This window comes from Ambystoma mexicanum, chromosome 7q (genome assembly GCF_040938575.1).
Source record: "Ambystoma mexicanum isolate Mex_15411 chromosome 7q, UKY_AmexF1_1, whole genome shotgun sequence".
In the NCBI taxonomy this organism is placed as follows: domain Eukaryota; kingdom Metazoa; phylum Chordata; class Amphibia; order Caudata; family Ambystomatidae; genus Ambystoma; species Ambystoma mexicanum.
In genome coordinates this window covers 612,877,599-612,904,283 of record NC_090941.1, presented here as the reverse complement: position 1 = coordinate 612,904,283, position 26,685 = coordinate 612,877,599, and the positions used below count along the sequence as shown (strand labels likewise).

General features: G+C 41.4%; 1 protein-coding gene across 6 annotated transcripts in view; it reads left to right on the top strand.

Annotated features, from left to right (window-relative positions):
• Positions 1-26,685, top strand: part of NBEA (neurobeachin) — a 2,584,133-nt gene that overhangs the window by 2,339,560 nt on the left and 217,888 nt on the right. For all 6 annotated transcript variants that reach the window (XM_069640609.1, XM_069640605.1, XM_069640608.1 and 3 more), the window contains one exon: positions 4,780-4,947. In XM_069640609.1, coding sequence (XP_069496710.1) covers positions 4,780-4,947 — 168 coding nt within the window. The remainder of the gene's footprint in view (positions 1-4,779; positions 4,948-26,685) is intronic.

Genomic DNA, 26,685 nt, shown 5'->3' with positions numbered 1-26,685 from the left:
CTCTAGATACTGGAAACAAACTCAACATTGTAGAATGGTTTAATCGGGCGACATCTAATTGAGGGAACCTTTCCTTTATTTGATCAAGTTCTTATCGAGAATCTGGGACCCCAAATTTAACAGTATGGATTCCTTACAGCATTCCCCCACTTTCAGGACAATAAACAGAGTTGCACATAGTATTTTTATGACCAAAATAGAAATATGTGAATCAGTTTATAGATAAACATGTTATGCATCCATGAAATAGCAATGCGAATGATGAAAAGAATGTTCAATACAGTAGTCAGCTCAGTTTTCAATGGTACAGTTATAGACACTTGTAACACACACATCGCCATATGTATCTATATATTTAATTCACCATCACCACGCATGCACAATGGATTGAAAATGCACGAGAGTCCAGGATGAAACTTTTTCATTTGTTAAAAAGCAAAGTAGTTCAAAGTATTCCTGCCCGTAAACTTTTCTTCAGCACAGATTTTCCTACATCATCGCATTTTGATTGGATGACTGCTTTATGACCCAAGGTAGTATAGACCGTGCTCGCTCAGTTGGCACTATTTGCAATCCCATTTAATCTGTTTGGGTGTTTAAAGGTAATATAAAGGTAATATATTTTCAGGTGAGGAAAAGACGGGGTAGCAGTAAAGAAAATACCTTACCATGCCTGTTGTGATGATCAGAGGTGATCATCCAAAAAACCCTGACCTGGAAACCTTCTCATGTGGCCAGTGAAAGTCAGCCGCTACCTGATCCTGACCCTGAGGGTGGTATTATGTGGGAGGATCACTTGGGAGGGGATTTTGGTCATGAGGAATGGGAAAACCCTCTGAACTATTTCTTTAATCATCCTATAGTCTTAATGGTTTATTGTAAAATTGATCATTCTGATGGCCTCCAAGTCCCATAATGCTCTTAGTACTGCGAAAAAGAAAAGGGATTCAGAGTTACCTAACTTTGGTACGTGGTCTAGTGGTTGCAATGGCCCACACTTGAGGGGAACCTTCAACTATGTAAAGGCCTTACAGGTCCAAGCCATTGCGAAGCAGCAGGAAGAAGCAGAAGACGTAGCAGCCACTGTGCTAACAGCGGGACCCCGTACTGAGAACATGGCAGAAGTCAGGAATCCTGAAAGATGCAGAGAAGGTGCAGCAGGAAGCGATACTGGGGCCATCTGTCCCAAGGGAGAGAGATTCTCTCCGTGTCCTGCCTCCCACTCCAGTGTGTGGCATTCACCGGAGTGCGTGCAGAGCAGTGAAAGCTCCATTTACAGGCTGTGCGAGCAGCGGGAGAATGATGGGAGCGCTCAAGGACCAGCGAAGTCCCAATGAACAATGTAGCAGTGAGGCAGAAGGAGATGACGGGACCTACCAGTGAGTTGCCCTGCTATAGGTAACACCAGGGCCCTCCGAAGTAGAACGATGTGCAAGAATGAAGCTTTTGACTACTGAACATTTCAATTAAAGCAATTTGAGCGCAACTCTCCTATTAAGAGAGGTTGAATAAGAGAATATTGCCAAAGTGGGGCAATAATCAAACAAAGTAAAGGCAATTTACCAAAAGGGGGATATCCAATAAGGGAATATTGTACCCTGCATTGCCTAGGCCAAAGAAGGGCAATAATAAAATCAAGGGGATACAACTTTCATAAAGAGGGATATCCGGTAAGGGGACATTGCAAACTGCATTACCAACAGCCAATTGGTGGTGCAAAAAGAAACCAAAGACTGCAGGAGAAAAACCCTGCTTGTAGAAAGGATCAAGGGGGAGATAATTGTAACCTACATTGCCTGGGGTAAACAGATCAATGTGAGAATCATTGTTAATCTGTACAGTATACTTGTGGAAAAAGTTGTAAACCCATTGTGTTGAAAGTCCAGACTTGCACAAGAAGCAGTTGTTGGTTCAACTTTCCCCATTGAGGATTTAAGTGTGGAAAGTTTGGAACAAACCTCAACACAAAGTACAAGCTGTAATAGTAGGAGTTCTTTTATGTTGGCAGTTGAGTAAACCAGGAAAGGGACAACTAGTTGGTCCTGGCAGGCGAGTGGACCAGGAAAAAAGATGATTTGAAGTACTGTGAATGTGGTAGAAGGATGTTGTGGAAAAGCAATGGCAATTCCACCACTATTTATTGGTGAACTGTTGTATAACCTTCCTGACAAAATGAATGACTCATCCTGACTAACGTGTTCCTTATGAAGGAAAAATGTGATGTGATGAAAAGCTATTGGCCTTCAGAGAAAATAATTATCTTGACTTCTGACCTGATGTGTGAAGAAAATGTCTTTTTGGTTTGCCAAGCAGAAGACTTTGGAAGCATTAACAATTGTCTTGAAGAGCGAGATATCCTTTTGGAATTAAGGCAGTCACTTTACCAAGTGAAGGACTTATGGAATGAAAAGAACTTTGTGTTATACTTGGAGTGGAACTTGGCTATTGAAAAGAACTTTCCGACATTAAATTTAGGTTTGAAATATCCTGAATTGATCCAGCGGAAGGGGATTCAGTCCTGATCACAAAGATTCCTGTTTATAATTTGTATATTTGAATATATTGTATTATTTAAAAAGAAAATCAACACTTTATTAATTTGACAAAATAACCAACAATTAACTAATAAAAGCATTAATGTTATATGTTATTTTATGACGTTTAAACAGCCAAATAAGGTCAAAAGGTATAGGTTTTACTTCCATCCTCTGAAAGTAAAATGCTGTCCAGGTGGCATGACCCTTATGAAATCATAGAATGGACAGGACCATCAACTATAAAATCTCCCAGCCTGGCCGAAAGATTAAAACTCATATTAACACTCATATTTATCACATGAATCTACTTGATGGAAAGAGGACCCTATTAAGAGTTCCTCTGTGATACTAACCAGTTTATTAACCAGTTTATTAATCAAAGAGAAAGATACCAACAAATTAAACTCTCCTGATTTGGCACAAAACCAAAAACAATACCTAATACACCTCCTACAATTCCCCAATGTATTTAGAGCTGAGCCCGGAATAGTTAAAGGAATATATCATTATATTCGTACTCCTCCAGGAAAGGTTATTCATCAAAAGCCTTATCACATTCTTGAGAGTAGAAAGAAGATTATTCAAGGAGGACTGGAAGCTATGTTGAAGGCAGATATTAACGAACCCTCTCAAAGCCCTTGGTCTTCCCCTATCGTGCTGGTTGCCAAACCTGATCATTCATGGAGGTTTTGTATTGACTTCAGAAAGGTTAATGAAGCATCAAATTTTGATAGCTACCCAATGTCCATGATAGACTATTTTATTTATAAGTGGGGAGATTTCTGTTTGTATCTTTGTGCTTGATTAAGCATTGATGTGAATCTTGTATGAAGAAGGGAGGCAGGAGAGGGGCTTTTACTTTGAATTTGTGCTTGTGAAAGTTTAACTATATTTATATTTTGGCACTATATCACATCTATATAAATCAAATGGAAGATGTACAATAAAACAAGTGTATGTTACTTTTAAAATGTGTATTCAAAAGAACACTATGTTGTCTTATTTTGCGTTTTTTCAAGAATAACTCACTGCTAGTTTCCACATCGCTTTTTAGCCCAGGAGGCACAATTTGGTGTTTGCACTATGCAATAAATGGCATGTAATATACCATATACAATGTATCCTTTGTCAGTCTTCATGGACAAAAGTCCACATAGCACCTTTTAAGAAAAGGCTGTGATAGATGGCAGTAATATGATGCGGGGCCCGCGCTGTGCAGCACTGCATTCACTGCTATGATTCCACGCTCATGTACATTCTTCCAGATTATGATAAATATCAGATACATCAGCATATATCCGAGCAGTATCTGAATGCTGACACCAACTTCAGGGGCAACACAGTGAATTATAATTCCCTGTCTCTCGCTCTTTCTAGGCCTCACGTTGAAATAACAAAAACTCTGCATGCAAAATAATCTCATTTCATCCTTACGGCGGGATGCAGCATTTTGATAAGCATTTGTCTTACATTGTAAAATGGTAGCGCAGAAACTTTAAAGAGAGCACTAACCCTTTAAAAAAAACGATGTTCATAGAGCACGCCCGGTCCTCGGCAGGACTTTTCCTTTCTCTTTGCATCACTGTAGAATGCAGATGTTTCAGAAGCACTTTGAAAATACGCAACTTCTGGCTACCTACAGGTCCATGACGCTTCCTGTGATGCCTCAGGTCCTCCAGTGGGATCATCAACAATGCCTATAGTGATGTGTACTAGCTGTGTAGCACTTTCAAAATGCTTTTTGAACCTCACTGAGGCCCAATGAAATGAAATAAAAGCCCAAGTGAGATCAAAGGTATAGTAAATTTAGTAAGAAAAGAACTTCCCAGAACACATTTTAACAAAAGTGAAAGTCCTGCTGCGTGCACCGACTCTTTATTTTGTTTATTATAGCTTTGCCAAGATTTCAAAAGTGTTATAAAAGTGCTTCACTGTTAGGATATGCCACTTCTGTGATGCTATGATCACAAGCCCAGAAAAAGTCAGTGTCCTGGCGAAATCGTAAATAAGTAATTTCAAGAATTGTTCAAATTAAACTATGCTGTCTGGTATTGCAATCAGAACATACAGCTGTGGTTTCCTGTTTGTGTGCTAAAGATGAATCACAGTATCCACATTTCTATTTTAAATGGGAAACGGCCAACTGATTTACTTTGAATGAGCTCTTATATGTATGTTTGTATTTGCTTTATTGCATTGTAATGCACAAGAGTTCAGAATCTCCCCTTTCTCCACTTCACAGGCCCTGGAAAGTGAGTTTGTCTCGTGCCAACTTCATCAGTGGATTGACCTCATATTTGGATACAAGCAGCGGGGACCAGAGGCTGTGCGTGCCCTCAATGTCTTCCATTATCTTACGTATGAAGGCTCGGTGAACCTAGACAGTATCACGGATACTGCACTGAGAGAGGTAGGTTCTGAAGGCCAGATTATGTACTCTATTACTCACTAGTAGAGCATCGTGAGCAAGGCGGGCAGGGACTATTTGCTCATCTTTCTATATATATTCCCCCAAGATATTGCTAATAATTTACAGTTGGATGTGTAACAAGCATAAACCTGTGGAAACAAAAAAGTTGTGTATCCATATGTTCATGTAGCACAAATATATCAAGGTACCTGTACATTTTTCCTATTTTCTGGAAATCTGTCAAATTTGTGGTTTTCTGTGGTACATTGTCTATTTCTTATAACAACCATAATTGTTTGTATATCAGAAATCATACTTCTGTTTCACATAAACTATGTTATTCACTTTATTCAAAAAGAAATAAATCTCTACACTGCATTTACTGTTAATTATTTTTGTTCTAAAGAAAATATAATTACTTTTTACTGAAGGAAAATAGATGTATAACGATACACAGCTTAATTAGACGTGACAATCATCAAAACTCTAAATCTCAAACTTGAGCGGTAATGGGCTGGAGTGTAGTCATTTAAGTGATGGGGTGTTGGTGGCCATGTAAATGAAGTGCGTCAGCAGGTGTACCCAGCCTTCGTTGTGGCGATGACTGGAATGAAGTGTTTAGCACCAGAGAACTGTTTTGGGTAGTGAGTGTTCATCTTGTTCATCTCTATGTAATGATGTTGTGCCACAACCACACTAATAATGACATCGATGATTGTGTGTTTTCAGATTATTTGAAAAGTTTTTGATTGTGGTTTACTTTTTTTTTTGCATAAAAGGCAGGTTTCAGAAATGGCAGGTGTTTTATGGGTTTTCTGTTTCTAGAGTGGTGTTATAAGGATACACAGCATGTATCTGTTTATGAAGACGTCTTTAAAGGACCGTTGATTTGGGTTGTGTTTAATATTGGAGGGCTGCACCTTGTTCAGTGAGGTGAAGCTATCAGTTATTCACAGTGACCGTCACTCATTCAGACAGTAGTGTGTTGCCTCTCGTAATCGGACAAGTTTAATGATGACTGATCCAGTAGTTGGAAGAATGACCGTTACAGATGATGAAATGGAGTAAATGGTGGTGGGTGGAGCAACCACCGTTGTTGGTTGTTAAATGGCATTTCAATTGGTGACTATTTTGCCTCTAATGTACTGCCGATATTGTAAATAGGACAATGGCTAGGCTGCTCAGGTGAATCGATTTTGAGCCTTAGTTAACTTATAAATCACCAGTACACAAGATCATGGGCAACTAGTTCCCTAGTTCTGTTGAAATGGAAATCAAACTTGGATTTCTTAGTTATGGCCGGTAATCCTTTTTTTCATGATCATTTGGACAGATATTTTCACCTTCTGCTTTGCATCAGACTTTTTGTATACTGAAGACTGTTGCATAGTTGGGGTTGGTGACTTGGTCAGTTAAACTTTCCGAAAATCATTATTGAGAAGCTGTTCTGGTCACGAGATTCACAGAGTGAGATGGGGGTTAGCTGAGATGGGGGTTAGCATTAGGACTGTTTTGTGCTGCTTGGAAGAAGGGTATCTGAAAGTTGCCTGGCTGTAATATGCCTATTGGGATTTTAAAAACAATGGTGCAATCCTTCATAATGAATATCTTAATTGATATCCTTGTGATTAGTAAAACAGTGGCAATTGTGGTTGGGCCCAGTTTATCGATGTGAGATTATGAGAGGGGATTAGGGCTAGTGCACTCCAATTTTGGATCTCAGGTGATGATTCGGGGATGTGCAGTGAAGGCCAAAAAGCCGCGATAGACTACAAGTCAGTGAGGATCTCTACCCTGTGTGGTTATGGGATAAAGTATTTTATTACTCTGGCATTATTTACAGTGTAGTCCAATGTTAAGTACACATACGATGTGTCAAATTGTTAATTTATAGGAAAGGGGTGTAATGTGCAGTTTAAGTAACTATGGCTGTTCCATCTCTGTGACTGCAATCGCAGAATATATGACATACATTCGATTTGGATACACTGAAATGTGGGACAAGAGGTGAGAGACTGTTCTGTCAATAAAGCAAAGCCAGATTGGAAAGTTGTTCATTTCTGTTCAATTTCTACGTAGTGTTCACAGATGGATTGCCAAGTGAGAGTGATATGCTGCAAATCTACATATGGGTGACTGTTCTGTTGTAGGAGATGGGAATTAAGCTGGGGGCCCTTGTAGCCCTGTGCATTCTATGAGTGTATCATTATGTTAAATAGGCAGGTGTTAATGTGGGCATTGAAGTGAGTCTCCGATGCATGCTGCATTGAGTTTGAACTTGAGTGTGGTAATAGAGGGAAGGCTAGGTTATAGTGGTTGCTAAGTGGTTCTTTAGACCAAGGGACATTTTTATGGTGAGAGTAGTCTCATCACATCATATGCTTAGTGGCTGTGTTTTGGAGCAAGAGTAATATGAAACATTGGGTGACTAATCTGCTTGTACTTGCAATGAACGATTGCATATGACTATCAATTAGGATGGATCAGTGAGCTACCTGTTGGGATCTCACATTCGCAAGTCCAGGGAGGGGCAGTTCATGCTTTCCCTCTTCCAAAGACAATAAAATTACTTCAGTAATAGTAAAATCCTTTATTAACAGTGCCATTAAATGCTATTACGGTGGTAGAAAGCACTGTATAGAAAGAAGTTATTATTGTAGTTGGCACATTGGAAAGGCTCGTTTTGAAGGTATGACTACTGCTGGTGGTGCTGATTCGTGTCAAATGACATCTAGAGCCCTCTTCTGAGTCTGTGCGTGCACAATCTTGGGAAGGCGATTGGTAGTTGGTCAGTGTGTAGTGTGAGGTCCATAAAAGGGGATTGGGTGTGAAAATGAGCACTTGCTATATTTCAAGGGTAGAGTAGTGTGAGGTGGTAAGATGAATGCTAGCAATAATGGGTGTCTGCAGGCTGCTAGTGTAGAGGAATGTGGTGGTTGGTTAGAATATGAGGCTGAGAATTAGTGGTTAATAATGGGTCTCTTCATGTCAGAGCCCTGGAGGAGGAGGCAGGGGAAATGAGATCCCTTTTTCTTTGTTGCTCATTTTGGATCCCTCACCCTGTGCCCCCCCCCCCCTTACACTCCCCTCTGCAAATAAAAACATTTTTTTGGTCTGTGTCCCTGGGATAGGATAGCACAGGTCGCTTTTCTCCCTCATAGGAATGTATTGGGGCTTGCCAAAAGTAGTCTCAGGCCTCACCTTGTTTTACATAGGTTCTGTATCGAGTGAGGATGCCTACGTCTTTGCCTGTCAGGTCAAAGAAAAGCATCTGTTGGGCAGTCATCAGTCATCAGGCATTTGGGGTTTGGCTATACTCGCGTGCTATTCAGCCCAGAAACCTGCCCTCAGTAGTTCCAGCAGCAGGCAGCTGCAAGCTGCAATAATCTGGGGGTTTGAGCTAACAAAACCCTCTGTGTCAAATGGAAGGCCAGTGAAGGAGGATAGAGCATATTCAAGCATTGATACTTGCAGTCTCGGGTCACACAGCAAGACATAAAAAAAAGTGTCACATAGCAATGTGCTGTGCAATTCTGTAGATTTGCTAATTAAATTGACACTTGTGTAGTACAGCTAGATATTTAAATTACCTTGTTCAACGACCGCACAGCACATCTAATATTCCGCTCTGGCCCTCTGTGCTACCTCCACCCTCTTATCTGTTCACTACAAGTTCAAAGAAGCTACTGGGAGATAGTGGAGGAGATGATTACTGCTGCACTATTAAAATTGCCAAAGGCCTGTGAGCGAGTGCAAGGCAAGAAATAGTCTCTCTTTCTCAAATAATTGCAAACCAGAAGTAATCAGGTTGATACTTTTATTAAGCGAACTATAGCCAGTCTGGCAAAGACCAATATGTGTTAACTTTATTTTTTAAAGACAGTGCTACAATTCATTTGCTAAAAATGTAAGTTGTTGCATAATACATACTTAAAGCATTGCTACTGTAAAACACTGGATTATCTCCATATTTTTCAGTAAAGTTTAAGTTGGTGTATCTAGATCTCATAGTGTAAATTAAATTTCACTTTGTCGGGGAAAGTGCATAATTTTGACAAGTGAACGGTTTTGAAAGTATACATGATCACACAGCCAAATGCTTTTGATGGCGAACCTAGTTCTGGACCTGCTGGACAGTCTCTCTCATCACCAGGTTGTTTACACTATTCCACCTAGTTTGCCAACTTCTCTGCCCGTTACACTATCCACTTAGTTGCTTACTTTCTTTCCTCTTGCATAATGAATACACACATTGAACTGGAAGTTTAGTAGTGATCAATAGTTCTATCCAGTCTTTACATCTAGAGATCTACTGCAATTCCATACATTGTAGTTTCCTTCCAGAGCTTGCTTTGCTCTATGATTATGATTGTATGTTATATTAGCAAGGATAGAGCGGCCAGCTGGGCTGTTAGGCAAGCAGAATCTGCAAGTAGCTGCCCACATTTCATACCAGGCTGCTGCATCTGTGCCCAGCCTTCACCCTGTTCTTGGGGGCCATGGCCCTTGACAAGTCTCTACTGGAGTGCCACCCCTTGAGATGATATGATAGGTTATTTAAAACGCTCTTAATACCCAGAGGTTATTATACCAGGCTGCTGCATCTGTGCCCAGCCTTCAACCTGTTCTTGGGGGCCATGGCCCTTGACAAGTCTCTACTGGAGTGCCACCCCTTGAGATGATATGATAGGTTATTTAAAACGCTCTTAATACCCAGAGGTTTCTAAGGACAGACCCACTGATTGCAGCTGTGTTGCTCCGTGTTGTCTTTCATCCAAGGCGAGCATGTTGCAGCTGAGCTATCCTCCTGAGACCCTGCCCACTCAACTGCACACCACCTTGCTTATATTCAGGTCCTGGAAATAATTATTTCCAATTGCGAATGTATGGGTAATTACCTTTAAAAGGGAAGCATGAATTGCACAAAGCCTAGTTCACTTAAAAACAAACAAAAAAATATCAGAACCTCTAAGTGCTAATAGTGATAAATATTACTTTCATGGATGTGCAGAGATGGAATGCTGTGCTTGTGCTTACCCGATTCGGGCTTGATGACCAATAGCGGCCCTGTCTACTCCTCACCTCCCCTTGAAAGTGGTAATTATTGCTATATTGAAAATAGTTGATATCAATGACAGGCAAGGGCCATCTTGTCTACCTGAAGTTGACAATTAGCCTGTCTGCCGCAAAACCATGCTATGTACTTAGACTCAGTTTATGACTTTCCTTGAACTTTTTTGTTTTATGAAACTCCTGAACTTCTTACACAGCAAATGTGGTGACAAGGATACAATATGAAGGACAAAGCTCTGTGCACCACCGGATGCACCCAGCTGCACAGAGCCTTGCACTGAAAAAGAAATTCAAAGCCTTACCATATCTATTTGTGTCCATTCATGCAACTTACCTTTTACATACAGTCCTGTTTTATTTCAAATATGCTGTATTGTTGCTAATTTATGTCTTTGGTACAAATAGTGTTTGGACTATTTTAAAATACTAGTACACAATTGCTAATCAAATAAGTGTCTTTGCTTATCCAGAAAATATGAATTAGCAAATTCTGCTAATCATTTATTGAAAACGAATGTATGCCTTGCACAGAACTATAAGACGTTACCTTAATGTGCATATAATGTCCTCTGTAGTTGGCATGCTCATGAACTTGTTCCTCAACTATGCATGTTGCACTTTATGTTGGTCTACCGAGTCACCTTGTGCTTACATTTTAAAAATATTCAGCATGCCTTATGTTTCGCTACCCAAAGTCGTCTGCCAACTCCACCTATCAACGTAAACTTCACTGGCTCCTTATTCATCAATGGATATCATTTTTTGCCTGCCCGTCAAATGTTTACATAACATGGCACCTCCATACCTCGCCTCCCTTCTCAATTGGTATCAATCATCCAGAAATCTTAGGATCAGCTACAGGTTATCCTCCTTATCACACATTCACATTGACTCTAAAGAGGCAACAGACTCTTTTCTGCAGCAGGAGGAAAATTATGGAACAGACTGCCCATCAGCATATGCATTGCAGGCTACCTGGATAGTTTACGCAAAAAACTTAAAACTTATTTGTTTTGCTGATATCTGCTCTCCTATATTACTTTGGCAATGTACTTCTTGGTGATATAACCTCTGCGCCTTGATACAGGTTTCCTGTCCAGAATTCGGATATGCGCTATACAAATATCTCTAACTCTGGGCCCAAAGTAAATCCCGGTCAGATAATACATGGGCATCCTCCAACACAAGCACATGCAATACCATGCCCTCAGGGGCCCCTTTTGTTAACTCACCCTGTGTTGAAGCATTTCATCTGCATTTAAATTGCTGATATTTCAGTTTACGGGGAGATGGACGAGTGTACGTTTTAGATAGGAGTCTGAAGTCCTAAAATGTATGCTACTGGTATTTTCCACCCTTTCACTGGTTTGTATTGTTTGTCAGTGAAGTCTTATTTTCTGGATTTAGGCACACTTGTGGAAGATTCATTCCTGTGAGTGTATTGGCATGCTGAGAAAAAGGTTTTGTTGGAAGATGAATGTAAATGGTAGAGAAGATAAAACATGCTCCCACATAGCCACACAGTACTGAAACAATCTTGGGCAAACATGCATGTTTTGAATGTATCCGAACTGGTGACTGACATTTGAGCCCGTTTTATTGATTTGGTGTAGGTAACTCGTGCATCTGAAGATTTTTATATTTTTGAAAACAAAGGCACATTTTTATCTATATACTTATTTTTGTTTATAGCTCATCAGAGTGGAAGGGGAGTGGGTTACATTGAAAGCAGACAAATAAGTTGAGTTCCAGGAATCCAGCAGAGCAGACGATTCACAACAGTGTTATAAGGCCATTTAATAAAGAGTTTGTATTGGCGTGCTCTGAAGGCGTCACAAAAGAGAAGGTTTTTTAGAGCCTTTCAGAATTAGAGGTGATCAGCTTTGTTCACATCTGAGCTCCAGTGGTAATTTATTGCTAAATCTGGGACCCTTGACAGCAATTGACTTCCCCCCACCTGTTTTTTTGTAGTAGGGCAGATATGCGAACACCTTACTCTGAGCACTTTTTATTTTAGAAGTAGTTTGTGAAATCAAATTATTGGAAGCCTGTTTTTGGTTGTGACCTGTATACAGTCTCTGAAAATAAGTTTGTAGTTCATCATGCAGTGATATCCAAGTCAATCTTATTCATTGGTATAATTTTGTTTTTAAGTAACTCAATAGTCTGTACTTTTCATAAATTCATTCCAATTTAAATTGTTGTCTTCTTAAAAAAGGTTTTTTCTTCAAAAGAAAAAGCTTTGTCAATTTAAGATGGACGTTTTGGCAATTAGAGTTAATATGTATGTTGAATCTGACATGACACCCATTTTAAAACCTTATGCTATTATATTCATCATCAGAATATGTACTAAACACTTGCAACGTATTTATTTATTTATTTAATAGTTTTTTTTGTTTTAGAACAAGCCTAATGCCATACCTGATTTCGGTTTCTAACCGTGGATCTGGGATTCGAATCTTTGTTGCTCTGCGTGGTCTTGCTTCCAAGACCAGCACGTTGCCCCTGTGTTATCCTCCGTTCACGTTATGCCAGAGTTATGCCACTTGGTACTGAAACAAGGTTGCTTGGCGCAATAAACAGTAAGATTCAGTAAAGGGTACTTCACGCAAGTCAGCCAATTACAAAGTAGACCAGCATTGAATTCATTTGTATTTCTCCCAAAGCACACACACCTGTTCCACTTCGTCTTGCGTTGATGTGGCACTTCCACAACACCCACACAGCCCACTCCCAGTTGAAGTCTCGTGAATTAACAGCAGCATTGGATCAGTTTGTCCCTGAGCTTATTCTTCACCTGACTTTAAAAGGAGGGGGAAAACAACTAGGGGCACACAGTGCATGCACAGCCGTGGCTTGATGGGGGCAGTTTGGCAATACAGAGTACACATCTATTCACACCAGGTGCTAGGGGTTCTGCTGCTGACCCTTTCACCTTTCGAAGAATGCAAAAATGATTGAATGGTTTTATTTTGAATGATACTGCAGAGGGGGATCGCATTATGGGAAATATAATGGATGACGGGCTAATCGATTGAAGACAATAAATCAAGAAATGATGTGTACCATAAAGTCTGAATTATGATTGCTCAAAAACAGTTGCTAAAAATCATAATCTGACTGAATGTCTGTGTCTGAGGACCCCCAGAGCACACCAATGGCACTGGTATGGTGAGCAACAAAGTCTGATGAAATATGCATGTTCCTGAATTGATGACATGCCTAGACGCTTTATTAACAGGGGAACTAAGCATGATATTTTATTGTGAAATCTGGAAATCAAAACAGGGCAGCAAATTCTCAACTGTCAGTCTAAATGTCCTTTACGTATTGAGGGTATAGTTATTTGGTCATCCAGTGCAGCCATTGAGTGAAAATGTTTTGTTCCCATCAAGTGATACAAAATAATGTGTTCACTCAGCAATGAAAGAAAGCATTGATCAGTTCCTAAATTATAACAAAATGAAACCTTGATTCATTGAAAAATACACATAACACTGAAATGTATCAAAAAGTCCCCATACTATTGTTGGGTTTATATTGATTGTATCGAATAATGCCTTAGCATCTAAAAAAAAGCAACAAAAAAAAGCATTGAATGCATATTTTTTTCCATTTTTTTAATGGGGGGCGTCCCCTCAACCCCCGTTTTTTTACCCCTTACAACCCGTTATACTTAAAATAAAATCTTTACCATTGAAAAAAATGCATTTGATGCTTTTTTTCGATGTTTTTTTGATGCTTTTGGCATTCAATGCTCTGTATTCAATGCAATGACTGGATACCCTTTTGTTGATTTTGTGCGTTCACAGATTCATGAGCCCTAGTAATTTTAAACCTCAGTATGATTTTTTAGCAATATATAGCTGTTTGCTGTACTGTCAGCATGCACTTGTGGCACTGAGTAGGGGGGAAGAGGAAGTGGGTAGGTGCTGTTTTTAGTGTTGTGTGGATAGCTACGAGAGAGGAGAAATATAGCCACGCAAGATTCTCAGGAATCTTCAGCATTTACTCACAGATATTTGAGGTTCAAGTACTTGGTTTGTAGGACTCAGTGAATTGTGCATTTAAATATAAGGTCGCCATTTTAAGACAAGGTTTTACACTCAACATTTTTTTAGGACTCAATTCTTTCGAACGTCCCACTCGAGACGCGAACGCTGGCCCAGGTACCCAGCGTACCAAGCGTTAGTGTGACCTCCGGGCGCATTCTGTCAGGAACCTACATCCTGCACCCAACACCATTTTTTAGGCAACACCATCCGGATTGAACAACCTTATGGCACAACAGGCTTAGTTCTCAAGCCAGCAGAATCCCTTGTGCACTCCCCCAACCCATATGGGATCCAGGTGATGACCATGCTGCCCAGCACCAAGCCTCTCTGTGATCGAGTTCCGAGTACTTGGGATACTTGGCACCGGCGGGGTCCCCCAGATGGAGCCCTGATGAAGGCGGACTTGACCTATTTCAATACCGCCGAAACGTGAAGCAAAGCGGGAACACCCGATTAAGTCTGTACCTGTGTTTACAGTCCCTGTTCAGTGAGCCTCTGTCACGTCAGCAAGGATATCTTTCACCCTATGACACTGAAAACATTCATTGTTCAATTCTAATTAAACCAGTAAAAGGGAGCCGTTGAAACCCATTTGACATACTGGTGCAGGAGATTTAGTGAACCCCTGGCCTGCACCATAGCCAGAATTGCCAAATCTATAGTGTGAGTTCACAGGCATTTCTGTTCTTCTCCCATCTAATACAAAGAACTTCTGTATTTTAGCATATGTGTCGAAGTAATAATCGGTACTTGCACACCAATATGCATATCACTTGTGTCAATGGAGCAATAATTGACGCCTATATGTAACCCTGCATACAATGTAATGTTTTTTATTGAAAAATTATTTATTTTCTTTATTGATGTCACTGCAAGTTGCTATTCTTCATTTGTTTGTTCAGATATTTATTATGTCACACTTGTTTACCATATATTATATAATATTACATGTTAAAGAAAATAAATATTTGTTTTCTGGCATTTAATATACAGATACAGTGAGTGGTTATTACCTCCAGATTCAATCCTTGGATCTCTAATTTATGAGACTATTCTTTAAACTTGTGGACAGACCTAAAACTTATTTTGTTTTGCTTGAAATATTGTTAGTAAGGGTACAAATACTTGTTTATATGTTCTCTCCTTCGGCCAGGTACCCTTGCTATATTAGGCCGTTCCCTATTAACCTTCGGGTTGTTTTGTTACCGCTGAAAATGTCACTTGTGCCTAGTAAATAGCCAGTAATATTTGGTATAATATTTAAAACTAATGGGGATTAAAGATGATGATGCTTCTGCCAATAAAGCAGCATTCATATCCTTTTTAGAAAAAAGAGAAATGTGGAAAAACAAATCCTTCATTCTTCTGCAAGTTGATTAATACATATATATATATATTTTTCTTCACTTTGAGTAACAAAAAATATTGCTCGCAATGCTCCATGTTGAGAGCCTCCATTAAGTCCAAAAATACCCAGGATTCTTCTTTCAGTTTCTCAACTCTCACTTATCAAACGCCATCTAACACAACATCAAGGAAAACTTTTTTGCCAGTAGTCCAGACCCTACTCTCATTGCGGCATAGCGTAGCAGGATGTTCACACACTCCCAGTGTACATTGCCTGTTGGGTCTGATTGTCTCCACATTAGAGTATTATTTCCTATGTACCCACCAAGCAGACTTATAGTCTAGCTCTTTTTTTTTTAACGCAGTAGAAAGTTGGTTGAGAAAATAGGATGCCATCACTGAACCTTTTATGAATTTAGCTCTGCCCCATCCACTGTTTGTAAGTCCTTCGTTCAATGCAGAAGGCCGTTGTTTCGCCAAGTTATTTTGACGAGGTCTCCTGCCTTTACCTATTGCCATATTTGGCTAGGAATCTTGTCTTCCCCTTACTAAGCCTGTTGTGTCAAATTCACTGTTAACACAGTCATCTCTATCGAACAACCATACTCGTTCCTTGGGTATCCCCATTTCCCTGTCCAACCTCCAGTTACCCGTCCCCAACCCCACACGTGATATCTGCTCTAATTATAAAGTTCTGAACAATATATTATAAAAACATAAGTCCCTGGGTAAGACATGCTTTCAATAAATTCTATGATTCGATAACATTTGGTGTTCTCATTGCATAGCTTGATGGTAAAATCACCAGGCATTATGCAAGACATGGGCAAGAATGCTGCATAATCTTCAACAGATGACCAGTGATTAAGTAATCTCTGAGATTTAGCCCTAAATATAAAACTATCTTTGCTATCTATCCACCTTTTATTTTTTTGCTATTTAAGAGGGTGCATATCACGGGCTTGCAACATATTGGGTACAGTCCTGTTATGGTTTTTTAAATTATTTTTATATTCATTTTGGTGTTCTTGGCAAAATTACTGATTTAATCGGCAATGCCAACAAAAGCACACTCAAAAGTGCTCAATAATGTAAAAAGCTGGTGCAATGTCTGCATGCGTAACAGCTGCTGGATGGGTTCTGTCACACTGTTGAAGCTACAATCGTGATCTTCCGTTGCCCCAGATATACGCCATCTGTTGTATGCAAAACAAGTAATAATTTTACACATTGGCAGCCTGCGTGGGGGGTGGAGGGGGTTCGTGTTTTGCAGATATTGCGGAGCAGCAAAGTTGCTTTTTGAGGAAGTGGGTCTTCAGAAGAGGAAAATGTGCAGTTTGGCTAACAGTGTTTACTGAATATGCATGATTTTATAAATCCAATTAGTTAATGGGATCTTGGAACTGAAATTGACAGCAGCTTTGAAACAATGTTATTTCTTTTTCAAGCAAACGGTTAAGTATTCTTCGCTTTGACTTCTGATGGTCCCCTTCGGCATCCTTACAAATTAAAAAATCTGCTCCATGAAGCTGCATTTTGTTAAACGCCCAAGCCGTCAACAGTTTCAGTCTGATTTCTTTCTGATGCTGCGTTTTTGTCACTTATGAACTGCAGCTTCGCTTGAAAGCAATGGCTATAGTCTAAAATGGTAGTTTCCATAATTCAAAGCACTCATTTACATTACTTAAAATGAAACACTAGGTTTGGGTTTACAAGTGGATAGTACACACAATTAAATATTTGTTTAATCCAGTTTCAGCCTGCAAACGGATTGATTTCCGACTATACAAAGACAGATCCCTGTTGGGTCCATTGTGGAGGACTGTGTTTAGATTTAAGATTTGCATACAACAGCAAAATATCCGCAAATTTGAAGATAAGCGCAATGCAGACTTGGCTGAACCACCATTATTTTGTGATTCAATTATGTTTAACAAAACAAATGACATGATTAATGACAACTAATGCAGCCTCCTACCTGGCCAGGAAATCCACCCTCCCGGGAGACCGCTGAAACACAAGAAGCCATGACATTGCCAGGTTGGAACACATATAAAGTCAGAATCTAAAAAGATGAACATTGGCATTTTAATGCTACGCACATACACTGTGGAACAATATCCCAATGCACATAAGAACACTCTCTCGATATGATATGTCATTTATAACGCGCCCATACACTCAGTTCTGTCTTCCACTTTAGGAAGGAAATAAAGATGCTACCCTCCAAGCAAATCATCATCAAATTTTACAAATATTGTATGGTGTCAATTTCAGTATGCCTTTGTCAATTTCAGTAACCCCACCCTCATAACCATCTGACTGCACCCTCCTTGAAAAGTTGTTTTGAGAGGAGTGTAAAATAACTATGCTAATAATAGCTCTAAACTGTATTATTTCACAATTAAGTGGAATATAATTGGTTATTTCAACGTGTACCAAATGATTTGTTTTGTTGTTGCCCGAATGGCAATTTTGACAAATTATTCTTAGTCGACACACTCCTGCCCTTACCCCCTTTACCGCACCCTTTTTATTTACCTCGCCCCAATGTACCATCTACATATACCATCTACATGCTTGTGGTAAAACAAAATGCAGCCAAATAAATTCTGTGAAATTATCATTCGGCAAGAGTGGGTATTAATTAATCTTTTATAGCACGCTCAATACTGGAGACCAGTCTCTAAACGCAAGATACAGATTGAAACCTGCGTTACTCTGTGTTGACATACACGTTGCCCTGAGCTATCCTCCCGGTAATACCATATAATCTTTCAAAATTATCATTTGTCTAATACTGAGCATATTGTAATATATAACTAATAGAAAAGAACATCCTAATCATCATGTATTGTAAAATCCCAACCTCCAATAGTATTGTAATCACATTGTTGTGACATTACAGCTGGCAAATTCTGTTAAACCCTTTAGTTCTGATGTCAAGTGGCACTTGGAGGAATCACAGAACATTGGCGAAAGTAGCCGCTCTTGTTGTCCCAAGAGCAAAAGGGCATATGCTTATTCCCACTGTGATGAATCCCAGGGTATTGTCACCGCTTCCATGGGGGAGGACCATTTACCTAAGACTAGGGAGGTGAGGATGCTACCCAATAGTCCCCGTGAGGGTGGTACTCAATGGGTGGATCTCATGGGGAGGGAAAACCATCATGGAACCGGTGACTATGGCCCTGGGAAAACACAGTATTCACTTAACCCTTTGGTGTTGCCACCTTCCTTAACTCTCACTCAGGCCCCTCTGGTCCCCCATTATTCTGTGTTATAGTAGAGTAGAGATTATCATGTACAGTACTGGGATGAGGAAGAGTGACACTTAACCAAGCTTGAATCATACTGAGACAAATACTTTGGATCAAGGAGACCAAAGCCCACCACGGAACCTACACACACAGTAAAGTTTTCAATAGGCAGCCTTCATCATAAAAATTGAAGATGGATTGAATGTGGCATCAAGCCAACCCTGGAGGAGCAGGGAACAAGATGCTCATTCCGTTGCCGAGGACCCGAAGGCTGGAAGCCGAGACACAGAGAGACGCAACTTTCCAAAAGTTCCAAGTGAGGTGAACTGGCCGGTGGCAGAGAGAAAAGAAGACTGACTGGCGAAGGCAGACCAAGAATGCAAGAAGCCCAAGATGTTAGGGAGAGTCTGGATTTGCAGAGCCGCAGGAAACCGAAGGCCGAGTGTGGCAGCAATGCAGAAGCTCCACTCCACCTCCAAAAGAGACCAGAAACTGCCCTGAGACTACCAAAAATAGGGAAAAGCCAGTAACCACATCCCGAAGAGCCAAACGGGGTGACAGAAGGATTACACAATTTGATGCTAACATTGTAAATCTCGTAAACACATACCGAACAGGGGATAACAGTGGAATTATATAAGTTGACACAAACTTGGGCAACAAGCCTACATGGGACAGTACCTGGCAGGAGAGTACACCAGGTCTGTCCAAGTGGACATTAGATAAAACAGGGACGGGGATCCCGCCAAAGCAAAAGTACAGGGTCTACGACCCACATGAAAATGACAAGGCCCATCAGTAAAGGATATAAGGATCTAAGACCCACATCAGTGTGAAAATACCTTTATCTAGTGGGCTAGAGCTCGGAGAAGTCGGGGAGACCCTAGAAATTGAAAAGGGATAAAAGTGAATCAGACTTGATACTCCATTGGTGATTACAACATTGAGTCCTCTCAGAAAGTCTAAGGTCAGGTCTGGCAGGTTAGCAAACCATTGTGTTTCACAGCCAGAGGAAGAGGTTTCCTACAGAAGATTGGGGAACTGTGTTTTCTTTAAGTTTATTTGAACATTCAAGCAGTGAACATTGAAACTAAATATGTGTTCACACGAACAGTGCCTTGGAGACCACATTCAGAAACAGAGGACCCTCCTTCTGGATCAATGTGACATCCAATTCTCTTTAGTGAGTTTAATAGTGTAATGGACGGAAATAGGTTTAGACAGAGGACGGTGGACATTTTGCTTTACGGACATCCTGACTGTGTCCTTAGTAGTTTTGTTGAGGTAGGGCAACCCATCATAGTAATAGAGCAAGATAGGCTTTACTTTTTCCTTTGCTGTTATAAATAAAAGTCTGTGTCAACCAATATGCCACCACTGTGCCAGACTCATACTTTTGCACCCTTACACCACCCTAATATTATAAAGAAGGTTCTACCCTCATGAAGTATATTTTAAAGTCACCTTGGTGTTCTGTGCTTGGTCAGAAGAAGAATGCAGATACTTTGAAGACATTTCCAACAATGTTTTATTAAATAATAATTTGAGGCCTATCTCTCTCTATAACTATGTGGTGTTCCCTAGCTGTATAATTAACTAAGGTGCTCATCAGTCGTTTGGAAATGTCCAAATCAAAAATAAGTCCACTGTCAAAAACAAAGCCTATCTGACCCTACCACTATTCAAACAAACTAAGGCCAGGATGCCAGGATAATGCCTTCCTTCTGCTGGTGAAGCAAGGATCTGCTTTGCTTGTGTGACCTTTTTAAAGTTTTATTTTCAAATGACCTATAGCCACCAGGGCTTGCAGTTCTTGGATAAGGTCTTGGGCTCTTTCTTTGTCTTTTGGGATTATTTTCCTGGGGCTCTTTCATAAACTTTGTTTGATCCTTGCATCCACATATTTTGGTTGGCTACAACCTTGCATGATATCTTCTCTTGGTTGTGTTATACCATCAGGATTGTTATTATGTCCCCTTCTTAGCTTGAACTTATCTTGGTCCTCAGTTTGTTTATCTCTTTTCTCCATTTCAGACTCTTTTGATTGTACCACTCTCCAATGATTCCCTCGTGGGATCTTCTCCCCTCTTCCCAGGGTAGTCTTATCCACTGATTCATATTCTCTTAAGTTTACATATGACATTACCTCTTATTTGGTTACAGTTCAGATTTATCAACTTTGTAATTTAGTTTTCAACAAATTCATTGGGATGAGTTTCTCCACTCGCATAACGATTCCCTTTTGGGTTCCCGTTCCTCCAGCTCTCCCTGTTACCTCTCTCTTCATAGCAGAATGTCTCTGGTGGCTGCAGTTCCTTGAGACCTTTTATCCTGCTTGGTTCTTCTTTCTCTGTTTTCTCAGTTGGTATCCCTTTGCCCGTTGCTCACTTTGCTTTTGTACTATGGTCCGCCATCCCTCCTGGGAACCGGTGTCATTGCGGATTCGTCTACGCATTGGTATAGTTGGTAGGGCTCCCTGCCCACCATGAACTACTCCTGATCATGCCACCAACTGCTGTTGGGTCCTCAGACCCCCGGTTTCTTGGCAGTTTTGTACTGTAAGGGTGTCGAAGAAGGATGCTGACACAATGGTGGTATATTGTTTGCTATGAACTTTTATTTGAGAAAAAAAAGGAAATTCACTATCCCCATCTCCAAGAGGGGTTTCCCTGCCTCAAACTAATACTAAAGGATCTATCAGAATGTCACTTAAAATCAAACTCGCACCATCCTGTGTCACAACCTACTTCTATCCCTTACACTACAACTATAGAATAATCAAATCCAACAAAGTCCCTTGTCAAGGAGAATTATTCCCTTTTCCTGGTATATGGGTGTCATTCCCAAAATGTTCTCTTTCCAAAAAGGTGCCAAGGGGATTCACTCCCTTCCCCTGGCTTGTAGCAATCTAACAGAAAGTTCCTTCCCCAGTAGAATGACTACCTTCTTCTGGTAAATGGGAGATCTTCTCAAAATGTCTTCTTGCAAATGGATGCCAGGGGGAATGACTCCCTTCCCCTGGCTTGGCGTTCCAACACCTTGTACACTTAACTTTCTGGGCCAGGAGAATGGCTCCCTTCTCCCGGTGCTGGTCTGTACACTTTGATATAGTTCACAACAGTGGCCAGGGGGAATGACTCCCTTCCCCTGGTGTCTTTTCAGTGTACTTGAAAGGATTCAGTTTCTCCACCAGAGTAATGCATCCCTTCACCTCATGCTTCAAAGTTCTTTTTCAACTTGGGGTTTCTCTTGGCACTCTCTCACTATATCAGCAAAGTCCCAAGTCCTTCTCTGGATCCCAGTGGACTTAGCTCTGCCATTGCAATGATGACGATTTCCTTGTATGCCTTTTCCAGTGGCGTTAGGGTCACAGACCCGTCTCTGATCGTCAGGGGCCTATCTCTGCCGCTGCTAGGAGGATGGTTTCCTCTGATGCTAGTTTTTTTATTTGTATTGGGCTCCCAGACCCTTCTCTGGTGGTCAGTGGGCTTATTTCTGCCACTGATACAAGGAAACACTCCTCAGATGCACTTTCCTTTGTCTAGGTCCCGGCCCTTGGTGACCCTCTGATAGGCTTTATGCTTGCCCTGGCATGAAGCAAAGACCTCTCCACTCCCCCCACATCCCTACCGGTCGGCCCATGCTTCCCGTTACCTTCTAGGACTTGCTTGCACAGCGCCGGTCTCTCCAGGTACTGGGGTCGGTGACCTTCCTGCAGCTGTCTGCTTCATTGTGGCTTCCGCAGCGGTTCTGCGTGTTGTGGCACCTTGAAGTCTTGAAACCATTAGTGCACCATGCAGTGCACCTCCTCTTGGAGGTTGTGCTATTGCCTTGCCTTCTTTCAGCTGGGCTCAGTCCTGCCGGTGGCGGACCAGTCACAGACTCCTTCAGCCACTTGCCGGCATCCTTTGTAGAGCCCCCTCCTGGGGTCGAGTGCAGACTTTGTATCTCCCGAGTTCTCTGACAGAAAAGGAAAACGCGTAGTCCTCTTCTATTTCCACTTTATAGTGCTTACTCCACCCCAGCGTAACATCAACAGCTGTTGTCAATAGCTCATTGTTACTCTTCATGCCCACCTTGTTTAAGTACTAGCACAGTGAGTAATTGGCCACCTTGTCTTAGTACTAGCACAGTTATTAATTCTCATGTTTCCTATGCTCTTCCTTGTCTCCGTAGGATTTTCACAAACATAGGTAGATGTATGGTAATTGTACCTGATCTTGCTATTTAGAGTGGAAGTAAGAAATGGTGATGGTGCAAGGGAATTCTGAGTGATGGTAGGGTTGGGTAGGCTGTGGCCCAAGTGACCGTCCTTATCCCCAGGGGAGGGAGTCCCTCCATACAAGATCCTCCTGCATTTTACCACAGCTAGGGGGACTCTTGGGTATCTGCCTCACCTCTCTAGCCTCCCAGGGAAGGGTTTTCCCTAGGGGAGAAGTGATGGGATCCCATGATTTGTCACAGTACGCTGTCTTCCCAGTGTCTGATCCTCTAATTCAGAGTCTTTCTGAATTTCGCTGGCACTGTGGCTCTCATGGCTCCCGCTCCCACTAGCGTACGCTATCAGAGGGTCTCCCCTGCTGCCATATGATTCTCTATCCCTCTTCTCAGCATATCGTCCTCCTTAAACCTCTTCATCACAGTGAAGTCGAGGTTTGACCTTAAAGAGACAGCTTTTCTTGAACTCTTGTGATGCAGTTTAACGTTGTCTTCAGTTCAGGCTTACAATCTCTTTCCATGAAACAGTTGAGGGATACATTGCTCTTAATATTTGCTTAAAAACATTTCATTTGTATTTCACCACAAGTGTAAATTATGTCTGCATTGCACATTCTAGCAGACTCGACACCAAGATCTTACTGTGAAGTAGTGGGCCAAGCGCTGCATCCATCGGACTGTGAGTGAGAGTTTGAGATTAGTCCAGGATAAGGACCCTAAGCAAGCAGGGCTAGATACTTATGGGCAGGGTATCTCTGAGAAGTGAGCATGGGGCTATAACCCTGAGACTGTTCAGAAGCTATAATTGGGGAACCATAGAGGCGGCCATTATTCCCACAGTTGGGACATTCAAACACTTTCAGTTGTCCCATCTTTCCACTCATATTTTAGTCACCTTATCACTGCCATTTTGATTTCCTTTGAACAAATAAACGTAAAACCAACTCATCCTGATTAAGGTAATAAAAACCTTGGAGTTTACTTTAAGATTCTTGTGTGATCTGATAACTTGCCAGAGTTGGTATAAGGTCATAGAACCCTGGCCTACAAATTACACATAAGCGCCAAGAGACCAGAGACGGAAATAGATAGCGAGGGAGTAGGCGACTGCTAATCTATAGCACCAATATCAGAGGGGGAGACCAGACACACTCCATCCCATTACAATAAGCTCAAACACAATACAGCTGGGAACGTGCTATGATTTATTCATAACAATTAGATGAGTAAGGGTTACACCTACCTTCAAGCCAACTAGATACAAAGAACAAGATCTTTAAGAACTAATATATGTAATCCACTAACCCTTTGCTCAAATCTCTGGGAACTTAACTCGGCCAAAAATCCATACAACCATGTTTTCGCTCGGCAGACCGCACGCACTTCACCACACCACAACTACTAACAAACAACACATAAACTGCACCAACAGCACATGAGGTCTCGCATCGGTCCAACATTTGACCAAAGCTCAGCGCACAGTGAAAACCGAACTGAAGCCGCCAACAGCACATCACTTCTGTCACTTTCCTACTCCCTCTTTACCCGACTAACCGACCGCCCCTTCTTGTTTTCAGATCCGCCTGAGTGCCTGGGAACCCATCCCATTGGTGACAGTGCGCGATATAAATACCTTTAACATTAACATAAGGTGGTCGCAATCAAGCTTTAAAAAAGTACTATATCGTTTGTCCTGTCCCTTTAATGGCCCTACCACACCAGAGAAAGGCCAACATTTACAGCAAACACCAATGGATAAATAGCAACTGCACAATGGATGATTTAAAAAGTGTCGTTGCACAAAATGCAAAGAGCCATATTACCTATTCATGCCTTTTCCTCATCACGGTCCTTACATTAAGTGGTGTCCCAACCCGGGCACAACCACCAATGCCATTGTGTTTTTGAAGTACTGTGCCTAGAAGGTGGTTTAAATAACAGGACATCGCTTCACTCTGCCGGTTTCTTCCAGTATTCCCGAAGAGTGGTGCCTAGGTGAAATTCCCAGCCGTTTCACATATGTATGGATAATAATTTGTACTATTTGTTGTTTTACAGGTGAGAAAACTTGTGCCTAGTTCAGTGGGTTTCTACGGTACAGTGGTAGTGACCCATGCCAGCTGGGATCGTGGCATAAGTCATGCTGCAGTGCCAGCCTATAGTGCTTCCCATTTCCCCCCGTTAGTCATTCGCTGTAAGACTCCCGGGAAACGAATGGGTCTTGTTCCTGAGGAGCAGTGGCATTCATGACACACAAACTGTTGTCCTTCTTCACTGTTGACAGCATGACCCTCATTAAATGAGAAGACCTCCTCCTCTCGGAGTCTCGGAGTGATGCACAATGCAGGTGGAAGCCCTTCTGGGCATCACATGATGGCAGTGCTTCTCGTGGCTTCAAAATGGAGATAAAGACTTTTAGCATTTGATATCCTGACTGGGGTTATTATCTTTGAGGTAGATGGAGCACAAGAAGCATAAATCCAAGGCACGCCATGTCTCTTCATGTAAGGATTCTTGCTCTTCATCTTCTGAAAGAGACTAGTACTCTCCTCCTCCTCCTCATAGCCCAGCCTCAGTGAGGCCAGTGCCCCCTTTCCTGACTGCTGCTTCTGTGTGTCTCACTGTAGAGCAGATTCAAAAGATGGTGGGGAATACTGTCATGCTATTCTGGGTAGACGTTTTCGGGAGGCCTGACTGCTTATACTGCAATCATAACTGATAGTACTCCTCATGCTACACAACAAACGTTAATACAAAATGGTCAAGTAACAGATTGGGAATCAAGGGGTCAATACTTCCATAGGGAATGGTAGAGGATTGTCAATGCACATTAAGGGCAATTTGGGTCAGCAGGAAAACTCCTACCCCCTTCACTTAATTCTAGTCCTCAAGTGAGGTGCGACCAGTGAATGCCTACAGCTGATCTCTCCCTTCAGTAAAGCCTTGTCTCCTTCTCCATGTGAATGGTAGTAATATTATGAGGAAGAAATACAATGGCTTTGAATGAAAATCAGTACAGCTTATGCTTAAGGACACAGCCTATTATGGGGTTACGCGAATAAGTTCCATGATGTGCTTTATCTAGGTTCTATTTTACCCATCTTTGCAGGGCCAATGTGAACAGTCTCTGAGTCTCTGTTAAAAAGGGCCAACTCCTCCTCCAACCTTGCTCTTCAGGCAGAAAAGTATACAGGTAACACGCTCAATCTCATCTGGAGTCTAGCGTCTCTTATGACGTCCCATTCCTACACTCTCACCCGTATCATCCTCATCTAGCACAGTCCCCAAGTCTGCTTTCTTTCACTCCCTGCACGGTGGCAGAAGTGAACAAGATTATTCTTGATATGAAACCTACTACCTGTAAGGGTGATGCCTGTCTCTCCAGGTTGTTGGTTGGTTGTCTTGATACCATCGGCCCCTGGGTCACCAAGTTATCAACCAATCCTTCCTAGAGGGTCGGGTGCCAACCGACCTGAAAGAAGCATGGATTACATCTCTTCTTAAAAAAGATAATATTGACCCTCTTCAGCCCAAGCACTAACGTCCTATTACTAATGTTCCGTTTTTGCTCAAGGTGATGGATCGAGTGGCATCCCTCCAGCTTCAGAGATTCATAGAGGAAAATTCCATTTTAGGGCCAGGCCAATCTGGCTACTGTGCCCGACATGGCACCGAGACCGCCATGCTCAACTTAGTCTAACTTGTCGGCCATTATTGATCATGGTCACCCAGCGCTTCTTATGTTGCTTGATCTGTCGGCCACGTTCAATTTGGTCGACCAC